The following is a 15925-nucleotide window of genomic DNA, read 5'->3' as shown; positions in this document are numbered from 1 at the left end:
TGAGACTTCTTTAAAAGCTGAGTAATAAACATTAGCAATGCCTAACAAGAAGTCCTTTCACAGGTGACAAGACTCATAGCTCTCTTCTTTTCTCTTCTTCTCTTCTCTTTTCTTTCTTTTTCTTTTCTTTCCATTCTCAAGGTCACTCCTAACCTTCAAAACTCCAGCCTCCACTCAGAGGTGAATGTTGTCTAGCACATGTATGGCCATGATCTGGTATCTAAGTTGGGGTAGGGTGTGAAAACATGGCAAGTGTGTGCCTTAAATGTGTCTCTCAGTATAAAGCCATGCTGGGGCTGGAGCAGTTAAGAACCTGGTTCTTCAAGAGGACCCAGGGACAATTCCCAACATCCATGTGGTAGCTCATAACCAACTGTAATCCCAGTCCCAGGAGATCTACCACACTCTTCAGGCCTCCAGTTACCAGGAATTCAGACATACATAAAATTAATAATAATAATATAACAGAAAATTAATAAAGGAACATGCAATACACAAAAATAAATACTATATTTATATTATATTAATAAATAATATAACATTAAAAAATAATAAAAGCCAATACTGGAATCCTTGGTATTTTCTTTCAATGTACCCACTGCTCAAACAGACCTATCAATATTAGTCTGTTCTGTAAAAACAGAGCACAGGCCCTTCAACTGGAAGCCAAAGAGATAAGCGGAAACAGAGGATCAAGAAAACAATGTATTTCCCCACATATGGAATGGTGGCACTGTACAGGGCCTCTGGAAAAGCAAACTGGAATGAAGAAACAATGTTGAAGAACTGTGACAGAGCTCCAGATGGGACTAGCAACAGGGACAGGTCAGGACTCAGATCCAAGGCCAGGTCATCGAGGGATATTTGAAGAGCCTCATTCTACTATGCTCTAGACAAAGCTAATAATCCATCATTGTCATGGGTATAAAAAGAAGCTTCTGCCCTAGTTGAAAACACAATGTGACAGCAGTTCCTGCCACTTCAGCACCTTAAAAACTAGCACTACCGCTCCTTCAGCACAGAACTACTTTCCAAAACCACCAAGAAGGCAGATGTGAGGCAGAAAAGGCCTGGGTTGGAGGCTCTAACCTGCCCATGTCCTTTGGAAACTGTTCACTGCCTAGAGGCGGTCACCACTGTGCTGGATGGTCTGGTGCTGCTTATCAAGTCCCTTTGGCACAGGCTAAGATTGTACCAAGAACATACTGTGTGCCAGATGTTTCCTGTAGGGTGTCAGATTTGACAGCTATGGAAAAATGCAAGAGTTTGGAGGGAAAATGCATGAGAAGATGAAAGCAAGAAAAGCTGCCACACAGAACTGCCATGATGGTCATTTAGGGACTATACTCAATGGGCTGATAAAAGTTAGCACCTGTTTAAACAGGCACATCATCATGAGGACTAGAGAACTCATCTACAGGTGTTTCTTTTTTCTTCTTCCGATGCTGTTGGTTTTTGGGTTGGGGGACAAGATTTATAAACACCATAATGACTTACGTTATAAAATAGCCTTTAATTTCTCCCTCTTACAACGTATTACTGATTAAAATGGAGCTGGCACTCAGCTCCCTATGACTGGTTTTTGTAAGGAAGGTAGCAGACCCCTGGCTTCTGTGCAGCTGGAGCAGTACCAAGCACCAAGCTTAGTACAAACTCAGGAGTCCAAATACCCATGTTGTGCTGTGGTTCAGTGGCTTTGGAGTTCTAGGGCAGGCAGTGTAGCCTCTGTACGCACTGAGTGCACCAGGAACTCATGTCTGTGAGCTGCTTCCACTCCCCCTTGCTGCTGTCCCTCATCATACAGCTTTAACTCTGAAGTACTAAGGAACACCCTGCCATGGACCTCAGATTCCTGTCACTGCAGGTGTGAATCCTCTGTTTTGTTTTATATTTGCTTCAGACTTCCTGGAGGTGTGACCCACACTAACATGACCTGCTCTACTAAAGACTCTTAGAAGCCACGTCTTCCATTTTCCTTCCTACATGATAGTTCCTTTTAACATCTCTACCAGAGTGGACAGGTCTGAATTCATGAGTGAGGACCAGACTCCTCGTTCTCTAAGTCTTCTGTCTTGTTCATGTTTTCTTTAACATGCTCATCTGCATGTGCACAGCTCTGGAAAGATCCTCTTGTCTCAAGAATATCAAACACTTCCTAATTCATGGATTCATTCCTTTGAATAAGTGACGTTCAAACCACAGATTGGTCTCTGCCTTCCCAGATGTCTTCCCGTTGCTTGGCTTCCAACCGTTTTCTCTCTGTAAATAAAGGCCAATGTTAATCTTAATCATATGGTTATATATTTCACACAGCCAGTGAGTCTCCTTTAATCAAATGACAAGACAAACATTACCCATGATCACCTTTCACCTGATCCCAAAGGTTAACTAACATCTTTTTAGCTTTCCAAGTGCTTTAAAGAATTGATACTACTCTTGGTTTTGTTTTTCTTTCTCTACCTTTCTCCCTTTTCTTTTTTGTCAGGCCTAGGATAAAACTCAGGGCTCCACACATTAAACACAAATTGAACCAAAAATGTTGTAGAGCAGTGGTTCTCAACCTTCCTAATGTTGCAACCCTTTAATACAGTTCCTCACGTTGTGATGACCCAATCATAAAAATTGCATCTATGCTACTTCATAACTGTAATTTTGCTACTGTTATAAATTACAATGCAAATATCTGTGTTTTTCCAATGGTCTTGAGTGACCCCTGTGAAAGGGTTGTTTGGTCTACAAAAGGGTCAACCCACAACTTGAAAACCACTGTTCTAAAGTCTCTTCCAGAAAGAAAAAATAATCACCATATAAAATGGAGGAAAACGAGTGACTAATTTTAAAGACAAAAATACACAAATTGTGCAATTCACCTTTATTTTTAATATAGAAACTTGTTTTTCAGTTTCATTAAAAAGTACATATATGCTAGCTGAGAACAATGGTACATGTTTGTAGGCCCAGCCACCTAAAAACCTAAAGCAGGGGGTCACTTTAGCCCAGGAGCTCCAGGTGTCTAGGTAACGGAGCTAAATAGTCTCCCACTATAACACACACAGCTGTGTGCTCCAAACAGTTTCTTTTGTGCACAATACCAGTTCTAACTTTATAGCTGACAGCCATTCACCCTAATACCAGAAAAATACATATTATAAGCCTTAAGTCTTTCTTTTTAAGAGTTCTTATTCCAGACTGGCAATGTCTATAAAAGAGTCTTCAAATCATAAACCAGGTGGATTACAGAAATCAACGTGAGTTTAGAAATTAACACTTACAATCTCAACCTATCTTCTAAATCATGAAAATCACTTACAAAATCTGAACTACACTTGACTGCACTTTAAGGGGACAGAAGCTGGCTGGGTGTGAGAGAGAAATTCCTTGCTATTTGGGCACCATCTTGTGGCATCATCTGAATATAGCAACAAAGTTACACAAGACAAGAAATGAGGCTCAACAAATCACAAACTGAAGGCTGATTAATACTACGCCCAAGGATTCAGCTGCAGAGGGGGCAGGCTTGGGTTGGCGGAGGTTCTCCATGAGCAATGCCAAGGATAATGGACTTATCCAAAGTTTGGCAGGATTTCCTAGGAAGTAGCATGGTTCTGAGTCTTAAAAAGAGACAAGTTAGGAAAGATTTAAATGCAAAGCAGCCGTGGATGAAATAAATAAAAAACTGGTTGTGAATCCCAAGGAAAAACAAAGGAATCAGAAGAATTACTTACTAGAACTCAAAATTTTCATTAAGATAGCAAACAAATCAGAAAGATTATTCATAAACAACAGAAAAATATGACCGACCTATAATTCATAGGTCCAAAATCAAAACAGTTCTGAAAATAAAGTTTTTGTTCTTAAAGTTTGGGTCAAAATTCATTTTTGGAAGCAAACCTAACCCAGCATGAGGCTGTTTGGTCTCTGTATTGTTTACTTACTGTGACTCGTTACATACTTTGCTTAAGGAACATCAGTGTTAATGTGTGTGCTTCTGCTATTATAAGATATATAATACAGCATCTCTGTAAAGTCAATTTTTAAATATGTCTAGTGTTAAATCCTTGCTAACAAAAGTCCCCTAACTCCTAACTCTTGCCTGAGCGTGTGTGTGTGTGTGTGTGTGTGTGTAAATTCTGGTGGTAAAACATGAAAACAATTGAGAAGCACAAGAAATAGTAAAAGTATGAAGCATATGAAACACAGAGAATATGGGTCAAGCGGGTCTTAGAAGTGGCCCCTCTGAGACAGGGAACTTGCGTGACTTGCTAAGGCTCAATTATCAGGAAGAACTGAGGCTGAGACCCAGTTGTTATTTGTAAGTGGCATACTTCCCACTATACTGGCATCTGAAAATATCACAAGAAAAGGAAAAGCATGTGAAAAATTAACTGAAAGAAATATGTCCCTCTATCAAAAGAAGGTATTACATGACTGGCTGCATGAAAAAAAGCTGTCATTAACACCACCTCCATTAAACATAAAAAGTAAAGCGAGCAAGCAGCCCACTGCAGCGGTAGGACAAGGGAACAGAAGAGAACAGAACATTGGAAGGAGATGGCTAACCCGAGCTCTTCCATAAACTGCTCTGAAGACACCACTTCCAGTGTGAAAGTGCAGACAGAAATGCCTACTGAGCTAGCTGACTGAGTGCAAGTCAGGGAGCTTCAGCTGCTACTTCTGGCTGAGGGAAGAGAGATGCTGAAGACTGAGAAGGGAACACTCCAGGGCCATGCTTTATTTGACAAGAAAGGGGAAGGAAAGAGAAGGGCTGCAAATTAAAGGCTTTCAAAATTTACTTGGGCACTTAAAAAATGATCACAAAGCCCATTTGTCGCCACCTACAGAGTAATAATCAGCAGGCTTTGTGAAGAACAAGCCTGGGCAAATTTAATTGCCTTCCTTTATTCCCTGACAGACTTGGTAGATCAAGAGAAAGGAGTAGTATAAGCAAACTCTTAATTGTAGCAAGGCTTTAGACAAAGTTTATCAAGTATTTATATGCTCATCAGTGTTCTAGGGAAATGCAATACAGATCTCATCAGGACCTATTTAACTGGAGAATGATCTGCAATGTATAAGCACAAGAAACCACGTGCTGTTTATTTTAGCAACACTTAAAGTGGTCAGTGAGTCCTAGTGCTGACATCTTTGCCTCTGATTTAGAAGCAACCAAGGAGAGAGAGAGAGAGAGAGAGAGAGAAAGAGAGAGAAGGGGGGGAGGGAGAGAGGGAGGGAAGGAGGGAGGGAGACAGAGACAGAGAGAGACAGAGAAGAGAGAGAGACAGAGAGAGAGGGGAGAGATTATATTTCTGCAAAAATTTTTTCATATATTTATATGGTTATAAATGAAGTGAATTTCAGGTAATAGGCAGAAAAGAAAACATGAAAATACCCTGAAAATCTGATTATGGTCAGTAATACAGCACTGCAGAATAATGGAATGTACAAGAATGTTTTCCAGAGTTAGCTACCATGGGTAAGTCTGTTTTATTACAAAAGAGCAAATATTGTCCAGAGATGACTCTAAGTTTGCTGTGATTTAATTAATCAAACTAAATGATTAAATTATTTACTTCCTCTGCTCTAAGACCTATGAACCAAATGCTGGCCTTTTAGAACCAGCCAATTAATCACCTACTCCTAAGAATGAAATGAAATTATGAAATAAAATTATAGCAGACTTTGAAGATGAGAGAGCAGCTTATTCTGAGAAACAATGACACATTTTCTAATTTTAGTCAGCAATCAAGTATTTGGAATAGAGAACACAGGAAAATGTCCCAGATATTCCTGCATTGATCCTTTACTTATATGGTTTCATCATTCAGCATGAGTCACTGGCTGAAAACACCAGATTAAATACAATCCAGGGCACTCACAGATGCTCTGTGCTCCACTTCCCACTCTCAGTACAGCTCTCATCTGTTGCGAACTCTCCTGGACCAAAAGAGACTCTGCCCATGCTCAAAACAATGCATTAAAGGTTTTTATCTCTTGATACACACAGTGTGATGTGCTTTAAGTGACCTGGCACTTCCTTCTCCCCAGCTCTTTCAGCTTTAGTGAGTCTCCCTTAAAGGACTAAGGTATAAGCTGTTCCACTAAAAGGTGAAGAGAATCCAAGTAGGATAGAAAATTCTACCAGAGAAACTCAAATGATTAGGACGTTCAACTCTTTCAGGGCAGGGTGGAGAAAGTTCAGAGTAAAATACTAACGTTTATGAAGAAAAACCAAAGTAATCAATATCACTGATATAGAGAGACAATGAGCACATGTCATGTATCTTTTTTTGTCCTCAATACACTAGCAGTCAATAGAATTCTTCATGGAGGACAAAGAAGGGTTAGATTATTACACAACTAATGAAAGGATCTATAACAGAATAGCGTATAGATTTCGGTCCATGCTAATTCTAATCAACTGGCAACAGGCATGTCAGTACCTGCCAAAGGAGAAGCCATGACTGATCAGGACCATCTGTTATGTGTAACGGAAGAGCAGCAATACATAATATATTCTTGTCAATACTTATGTCATATTACAACACAGAAAACAAAATGGTATCTTGAATTTGTAAAGAACCTTTTCAACATTAAATTATGTTGTACTCAAAACCTCTCCATGGTTAGGTAGGACAAGCATTACTAGCTGAAAAGAGGTCAGACCTCCAAGCCACACAGCTAGTTAAATGGCACCAGCCCTACTACAGCCCAGGTTTCTGTATTCCCTTAGTGATCTGCCCTTGGTCATTACAGTAAAGAGCTGATAGTAAAGAACGATGTCCAGATGTCCGGATTCCTACTAAGGAAAAACGAAGGAGAAACAGGTTTAAACCATCATACAGATTTATATCAAACCAAAGAAAATTTTCTGTCAGTTAAAGCTGCTAGCTAATCTTTGGTATCTATAACTAAAAGAACCCTATTATAGCGCATTCTCTGGGGACGTCAAAGGCTTATTTATAAAAGTAATATTTTCCCGAGGGGGGAAATGGCAATTACCCCCAAACCTTTCAAAAGGGTAGAAAAAAATGAGTTTTAATTAGAAAAGCCTACATTCAAATCCCCTTCTCATTTTCCTAGGTAGTAACCTCTGACTGTTACTTAACTTCATGGGGCCAGCAAGAAACTGAAGACAGTGTCTTGCATCAGAGGTTTGAAGCCAACACCATCTGAATTTGTACTTGGGAGTCTCCTTCCAGTGCCTTCATCAATGCAGCCCTTGCATCCATGTCTTATACTAGAAAGCGTCAGAAATCAAACAAGAGCAGCAGCAGCAGGGTACCGCTTAGTGACAGAGGGCTTGCCTTGCACTGGCCCTGCATCTAATCCTAACACCACATAGACAGAAAGAGACAGAGAACAGTGACAGAGTACAGGAAAAGCCATTGCTTAAAGAATCTAAAATCCCTGTTTTGAGCCTTGCTTAGTGCATACAGTCACCCCTGGACTGGTTTTAAGAAGAGGAACAAAACACATTGAAGTGAGAACCTAGACTCCATACAACTCCATGAGATTGCTTAATCCCAAAGGATGCTAGTAAAAGAAATTCCCCATCTTCATTTTCTCAGACACAGAAGAGCAGTAATCTAGAATGATAGAATGGTCTTCTGTAATCCAAGCATTAATAGATACAGAGAACCTACCCAGCTGGTCTCTTAATTACAACCCAAAGCCTCCTGAACTCCAGTTACCAGAGGAGCTCAGAAGCTGAGGCACAATGATTACAAATTTAAGTTCAGCACAGGTAAACAATCACCTCAGATAAACAAACAAACAATGAAATACTTTTCATTTTAAAAAGCAACAGAGAAGTTAGCATGGTGGCTCAGATCTAGAATCCCAGCACCCCAGAGTCTGATGTAGGCCTGCTCTAAGTTCAAAGGCAACCAAGGCTACTCAGTAAGTTCTAAACCATTCAGGGCAACAAAGTTAACTGTTTCAAAAACAAACAAAAGTCACTGAATCAAGAGTCTCAATTTTAAACTGCACCACATAAATGTCTTTTGGATAGTAAAGGATTTAAAACAAATAGCTCAAGAGAAGCAGCATGCTGACGTGCCTGCCGAGATGAGAGAACACTCAGATGACCTCATCTGAGAAAATCAACAGCTGCAGTATTTGTAGAGATACAGGTGATTTACACTTACAAGAAAGGCATGGTATACAGCAATAGGAGTCAGCATATCCTTAGATACCTCCGTCACTACCCCCCACTCATCCTTTTTGGTTTGCTTTTGTTCAGTGCTGGAACTGAGCCCAAGGCCTTAGGGCATGCTAAGCAAATCCTTGACAACTGAGCAACATCCCCAGGCTCCTTTATTCACCCTCTGAGATAACTGTAGTTAGCATCCAGGAGTCACTTTCTTCAGGGATAACCAATACAAGGATACTGCATATTCTTTGATCCAGTTCTGTTATTTACCATCTATAAATGCAAGGACAACCCTTTCCTTTTTCTGTCTTCTATAAGAAACCTTTGGATAAACAATGCATCAGAAAACAGAACTGCCTTATTATCGTCATTAAGGTAAATTAGTTGGGTTCCCTTCTGAAACTCTAATCCCTGCCATGATGTTCTCACTCACTGGTTATCTGGCCGGTGCAGCTGAGAGTCCGAAAGCCGCCTGCTATCACCAAAGCATAGTGGACACAAGTATTAATGGCCTTGTTAGACTGGCAATAAACAAGTAGTGTGAAATGTCAATTGGTTTAAAGAAAAAATGAAGTCACTTTTTTGGTAAGTGAAATTTTCAGAATTGTTTTTTTACTGATTCTATAGATCTTGGGTGATGGCAAAGAACTTGTCTAAAGCTTGAAGGCTGTTTAAGAAATACTTCTGTGTCAAGCCTGAGTCCAAGTTTTTACCTAGAATTCAAAAGCCTATAAAGAAAAGATGTATTTTAAGCTTAACACCAAACTATAAGAAAAGTCCTGCTTATGGATCTGTGGGAATATTTTCTGAGAACTTGTGGGTTTTAGAAAGTCATCAGAAGACAGGTGAATCTACTCCAGACTGTCTTAAGAAGACAAAATTCCTCTTATGGTTATTATCATCAATATCAGTTGCTGTCTCTATCCTAACTTACCTTCTACCAAAAAGACCTATGCCATCTGATTACACCATGGCACTGTCATTGTGGTCATGGACCAGTAAAAGCACAGTAAACAAGGTCTGAGAAACTGAAGTCTTCAGAGGAAACATTTTTTCTTTTTTCTTTTTTTAGTTTGGAACAGACTGTAGAACAGCCAGGAATGAGTTGAGAAAGCAGAGCCTATCTCTCAGTACCAGTGAATTAACTAGATACCTTGTGTAAACAAGAGACAAATCCTTAAAGTAAGGTTTGAAAACACCGTGTATACATCTGAGAGGCTTCTTGAAGATGGAATGCACGTTATTCTTTCCCTTTTCCTTTTTCAACACATGCCTCATAGTGAAGCCCTTGTGGACCAGACCCGAGGACACCAGCCAACTCACCTCGGGCTTCTTGCAGTTTCCTGAGCTCTGCTTCCCGTTCAGTTTTGCTCTGTTTGCTTCGAACCCCAAGGGCACTGATGACGAGCCTTCTGGCTAAGGCTGCTGAAGTCTCAGGTCGTTCCTTTGCTGGCTGGAGAAACTCTGAGGGAAAAAAAGGAGTAAGAGATAGTGAGGAAGAGAAGCCACTACAGCTCCAAGTGATTTAACTCAGTAATTAACACACAAAACAGACTAACAAGGGCAGTACCAGCAGTAATTAATACAGCCCTGATAGATGATGATCCAAGGAAATTAGCACAGCAGAGCACAGACAACCCTGGGCTCCGTTATCTGCAGTAACACAATTTCTTACAGTAACTCTAGCAAACAACTGCATCAGGTAAATTAGGCAGTGGTGTCGTCAGAATCTGGTTACTGAACTGCTTGTCTTTAGCCAGTCCAACTGGCTATTTCCAGCAAGCTCTTTTTCTTTTTATCCTTAAAAACACATCAATAGAAGTATTAACATAGAAACACAATGTCTATAGACCTCTGGATTGTGAGACACTGCTGAAACACATAGTAACATCAGCATCAGTAAGGAGCAAAGGCAGAGGCTACAGGCTCACCAGCACAAGCTCTAGCTTTGGCCTTGGCCGCTCTGGTGGCCTGTGACAAGGGCCGGATCTTCACCATGGTATGTTTAATACCCAGGGCATCTCGGGCTGCAAGGAAGAACAGATGTAAGGAAGTGAAGTCATGCACATGAAAATTTAGGGCTATTTCTTATAAAACATTTATTCCCAGATGTTATGTTTGTTGGTTTTCATGGCAAGAAAAAAAATCATAAAATATAGAAAATCTGTAAACAGTAAGTAGGGTAATGATTTCTTTAGAACAAGGATCAAAACAAACTCAGCCACTGGGCTTTCTGTTTCTGTAAATAAAACTGTATGAAACAGAGCCATGTTCATTTGCAAACTGTGGCTACTTTCTTGCTACAATAATCCAGTTAGGTAAGGATAGAAGCTTTTTGCTCCACAAAGCCAAAAAAAAAAAAATGTATGTGGCCCATGCAAATTCATGCTCTAAAGACAGTTCAGACAGGAACTCAATCTAGCACTCTGACTGCTGTGGATTCCTCTGCATAAGCTCTATCATGAGTCCAGGGTATGCCTGTGTATAGAAGACCAACCATATATTCAGAGAGTAGCTATTACAGTAGATTGATATAGAATTCTATTTCTAATTCATTTATCTGAAAGAAAAAAAATAAATAGTGTAAAATTTATTCTCACTTTGGTCTTTATCATGTCTGACATTTAAGTGTGCAAATGGCCCGGGAGGAAGTGTCTACCTTCCAAATACCAGATGTTGGATTAAAGAGAAGAGGGAGAGAACATGTGGGTACCAGGCCACATGCCTCAAAAGCCAGTGTTTATTCTACTACAGATACTGGCTGAGCAAAGTTCTTGGCTGGAATAGAAGGGGAATTAAAACAAATAGTGGGAGAAAATAAACAAAAGGGACCTGGAATTCCTGAGAGTCACTAGACATATACCTGTGATTGGACTGGAGAAAACTCCTAAGGCATGTGTATCATCTACCCATTTAATATCAAATCCTTTCTTTCTGTAACAAAAGAAAACAACTTTTACATTTCTTAAAATTTATTTTATGAAATGTCTTCAAAATAATTTTACAAAGCATTTCATAAGATAGAGGAATGGGGATAGTGACATAGAAACAGCTTGACACATGGAAGTCACTAAAATTTAAAAGCAATACCTCATAAAGAATTACCTTCGAGCATTTATTTTATAGATGCCAACTAATTAATCCTCACAAATCTGCTGGAGAGGTACAGTAGTTAATGTACTGTTTTCAAGAGATGTCCTTATGGGCAGCAAGGGAGAAGGGATGGAAAAAGGAAGCCAGGAAGAGGTATAGAAGAATACAGGAAGCCAGGCAGGGTCACCTGGACTTGACGCAAATGTTAACTATACGTGTGGAGGAGGGTGGGGGTGGGGGGGGAATACTAAATTGCTAGAGATGTAATTCAAATTGTAAAAGTAAAAAATTAACTCAAATAATGAAAACTATAACTGTACTCACTAATATTTACTATTCTTTCTTATTGTAGAAAGAAAATAAGGTATATGTCAGGGAGAATAGAAATAACTCTAGCTAGCCAAAATAATTCAAGAAAAAGGAAATCACAGTAAAAGAAATCATAATAAACATTTAATATTAGAAAAATAGCCTTTTAGTTTAGAACAGAGCTACACAGTGAGAACAAAGAATGTAAGGATGACAAAACACACACACACACACACACACACACACACACACACACGCGCGCGCATGCATGCATACACATATATATATATTTAAATTCCCTTTATACATGAATAGATTTTATTTTAATTAAATCTACCCCTCACCCCTACCCTGACTCCTAGTACTTAGAAGGTGGATGGATGCTATATCAATTTAACAAAATGACAGTTGTAGGCTCTCCCCTGGAGTAAGACCTCTCCAGACACAGTTGTCCTTAGCCATATCTACAGTAGCAGGCTGGGTAGACCTTACATCTAATCAGAAAGCTACCGGTTACCAACACTCCCCTAGTGCACATGGACTACTCCTGTACCAATGGATGGATCTGGCTGCAGGAGTCACTACTGTTCACAGGCTCACCTCTTGGTAAGATGGATGGTACTTCTCTCCGAGCAGCCTGAGCTAGCCATTGGGGAGAAAAATAGAAATGAGACTGTCCATGACAGGACAAGAACATGATAATCAGCACTAAGAAGGCAACTTTTTAGTAAACAATGCTCATTATTTTTATTATTAATAGCAATATTCACCAGGGAAATTAATATTGATATAGATGATGATGAAACATAAACTTGACTCTGGGATACAATTCAGGTATTATTCTACACTTCTGCATCATGACCTTTAAAAAATTATAAGTCACTATAAGTCACTCTTTTCCTATTCAACAACTTCCTTGACAGAAAAATAGAGGAAACTTGGAAGATGACTTAAAAAACTTGGTAAGCTGGACCATAATATAAAATGATCACAGGGTGAAGATTTGAAGTTCAACACACAGAGTCTCTGCTGCAGAGTTTGGAAAAGATGCAGAAAGACCCATAGTTAAAAGTCTTATCTTCGTCCCTGAGGTTTCACTGTTCTTCAAATCTTTTTATGAAATGGCTTTGGAGTTTATAGCAAACCCTCTCGAAGATACAGTTAGAAGGAGACAAAGCAAAGAGAAGCAAACAACTCAAAGAATTACTAACTACTTAACCTGATATGGTGGTGAATGCCTGTATAGAACCCAGTGCTGGAGAAGAGAAGACAAGAAGAGTCTGAGTACCTGGCTAGCCTGAACTGCAAAGTAAGAAACTTTCTCTAAAAAAAAAAAGCAGCAAACCTCAATAATCCTCGAGGAAATTCTAGACATGGACAAAATGATCCCCATTTTATTAATGACTGTCTAATTTCATTGATGATAATCTAAGGTAGATTTAATCTTATTGACTACTCTTAAAGATCTACTAGGAATTAATTGGATAGCATCTGACATTGGATCTTAAAAAAATCTTGAACCAATGACTTACCTATACTACACATTTACAGTAAGGTTTAGAGCATAGATTAAATATTTTCCAGAATCCATTCAACTCTGGTTTCTTTCAGTTGTCTTCCCTAACTTGAGTTTAACTGATAAAAAATTAAATAACTACTAGTTAATTTCAACTATACTAGCACTTTCCTTAAAATATTTTTCTGGGCAGTGGTGGTGCTTGCCTTTAATCCCAGCACTTAGGAGGCAGAGGCAGGTAGATCTCTGTGAGTTTGAGGCCAGCCTGCTCTACTGTTCTACAGACTGAGTTCCAGAACAGCCAGAGCTGTTACATAGAGAAATCTTGTCTCAACAAACAAATAAACAAAAATGTGGGTTTTTTTTTCTTTTTTGCCTTGAGAATAAGACATAGGCTAGATGTGATGGTAAACCCCAGCACTTCTAAAGACTGAAGCCGAGAAACAAGAGTTCAAGGCCAGGTTGGACTACCTAAATCCTATCTTAAAACAAAAACCAACTATTTTTATAAAGGTTTACTTTCTCAACCACACTCATATGTTTACATCCTGTCTATGGCTGTCATACTGAGACAGCACAGCTACCTGAAATATGAGTGTCCTTTACCAGAAAGATTTAGGAGCTATGCTCTGAAACAGAATCTTACAAATTCAATGTAAAGTTGAGATCTGGCTGAGCACGCCTATAATCTTGGCACCTGGGATATAAATAAACTGAATTTTAAGTTTAAATTTGTAGCATCAAATAGATTTGATTCATTTTTAATAGCAGGATTGAAATATTAAAGTATACCCCTTCTTGATACTGACTTTCTTCTAGACCCTGAAAATCTTTTTCTTAACACTTTCTGGACTATTTGTTCCTGAGTCTATTTTTTTCTTATAAGCTATATGTATTATGTGTACTTCTGATTCCTTTATCTTCTCCTAAAATGCACCACACTTAAACACACACCAAGAGTTAGCCTAATTGTTCTGAAGAGCACTCGTAACAAACTTGAACTCCACGCTACATCTAACAATAGGAAACTGAACGAATTATGAGCGTGAGAGGAGCGGCCGTGTCTATGGAACTGAGATGAGCCAGGAATGGTAGCTCATGTTTACAGTCCTAGCACTCTAAAGGGTCAATCGGGGAAGAATTCAAAGCCAGCTGGGATTACATGGCAACCTGTCAAAACAAAACAAACACCAGCAAAAAAATGAGTTTAATGATTTGGAAGACTAAAGGAAAGTCACTATAGAAACAAACAACAATAAAAAACAGCCATGGAACTAACTATTCACTCACAAAATCTGAAGACATGCTAAATTTTCTTGTCTTTCTTTAAATATTTGAAGCTATAAATTATAGATAAGGTAGTATATTGGTGACTTCCAAGAACTGTATAACCAACACACCAATGGCTAAAATGTCAGGGGCAGCTGGACACCACATTAAGAGCCTGGCACAATTAAACGGACATTTACATGTGTCAAAATAAAACGGTTGTGACACATAATAATTAAACAATATTAACACTCCCCATTTGACTTTTTCTGAGTGGTTGAAAAAACCAATCTGAAAACTCCTAAACTGTTAGCATCCTTGGGATGTGGCAAAGGAAAATGCCCAGATGTTTTAAGAAAAGTCCCTCTTTTTTCATAGGCCTTAATGCCCATAAATCCAAAGAAAAACATAAACTCACAGTAAAAATATAGATCAAGTCTCCCAAAAGGAAGATACAAAGAGCAAGTACTAACAAAAACTAACTGAAGTTACCAGAAACAAACTACAACTACAGGAGCTTTAGACAACAGAACCAGCCGAGATTATACAAGGGCTATGCTCAATGTACTTAAGAAATAGAAAAAAAATTGCAAACTGCAGAAATATGGAGGAAAAAAGCTGTAAAAAAATGATCAAGCAGACTTTAAAAATATTTTTTTGAAAAATTCGAGGTATTATAGAACAAACTTTTCAAATATAATAGAAATAGTTAACAACAATTAAGCATAGCTTGGAATAGATAATGTGAACTAGAATCCCAAACTGTCTCAAGGTAAAAAAGATGAGATATACAAGAGAAGTGAGAAGAAAGTTAAATGAGAAAACCTAACTCACACTCAATTTCTATCTTGGAGGAGGTAAAAAAAGACTGGGTCTGAGACAACTTTGAAGAGAAAATGTCTAAGACCTTTCCAAAATCAATAAAAGAATTAATTACTGATTTAATAATCAGATATAATCTCAATTAGGAGAAGTTTGAAAAATCTATAACATCCACATTTTTAGCAAAAATTACCAATATTGAAGTCAAAAAGAAAAATTTATAAGCATCCAGAGAGACAAGAGATTCTGAGCAAAAGTGACATGAATACTGTGAGCTAACCTCTCACCCAAAGAGAAAGCCGTAACTGCTAAGAGTAGCTTCATGTTTCTCAGAGAAAAATAACTGCCAATCTAGAATTATTATTATATATAGAATACAAATCTGTTCAAGAATGAAGGACTGGGTGCAGTTCAGTGGTAGGACATTACCTGGCATACATAAAACCAGGGCTAAACCTTTGTACCGTTAAAAAATAGTTGTAACAAGAATGAAACTGATATAAAGCTATTAAAGAAACACAACACCTAGCCAGGTAGTTGTAACACATGCCTTTAATTCCAGCACTCAGGAGGCAAAGGCAGGTGGATCTCTGTGAGTTCAAGGTCAGCCTGGACTACAGATCAAGTTTCAGGATAGTCAGGGTTCTGTTACACAGAGAAACACAGAAAAACAAAGAAACAAAAAAAATCCACACATACACGCAGAGGGGGAGGGAGAGAGAGAGAGAAGAAGAGGAGAAGAGAGAGAGAAGAGAGAGAGAAAG

General features: G+C 38.7%; 1 protein-coding gene across 3 annotated transcripts in view; it reads right to left on the bottom strand.

The window, feature by feature from the left end:
• Positions 1–491: 491 nt before the first annotated feature.
• Positions 492–15925, bottom strand: part of R3hcc1l (R3H domain and coiled-coil containing 1 like) — a 77355-nt gene continuing 61921 nt past the window's right edge. For 2 of the 3 annotated variants that reach the window (XM_028773905.1, XM_028773917.1), the window contains exons 4-7: positions 11016–11086; positions 10084–10179; positions 9476–9616; positions 492–2259 (exon numbers count right to left, since the gene is read on the bottom strand). In XM_028773905.1, coding sequence (XP_028629738.1) covers positions 2192–2259; positions 9476–9616; positions 10084–10179; positions 11016–11086 — 376 coding nt within the window. In that variant the 3' untranslated portion in view covers positions 492–2191. Of the gene's footprint in view, positions 2260–9475; positions 9617–10083; positions 10180–11015; positions 11087–15925 lie in introns of those variants that run through there. The other variant, XR_003712249.1, reaches the window with a different exon arrangement.

The sequence above is a fragment of the Grammomys surdaster genome, unplaced genomic scaffold, assembly GCF_004785775.1.
Source record: "Grammomys surdaster isolate TR1022 unplaced genomic scaffold, NIH_TR_1.0 66, whole genome shotgun sequence".
Classification (NCBI taxonomy): Eukaryota; Metazoa; Chordata; class Mammalia; order Rodentia; family Muridae; genus Grammomys; species Grammomys surdaster.
The sequence above is the reverse complement of the archived record's forward strand: the minus strand, read 5'-3'. Positions and strand labels throughout refer to the sequence as shown.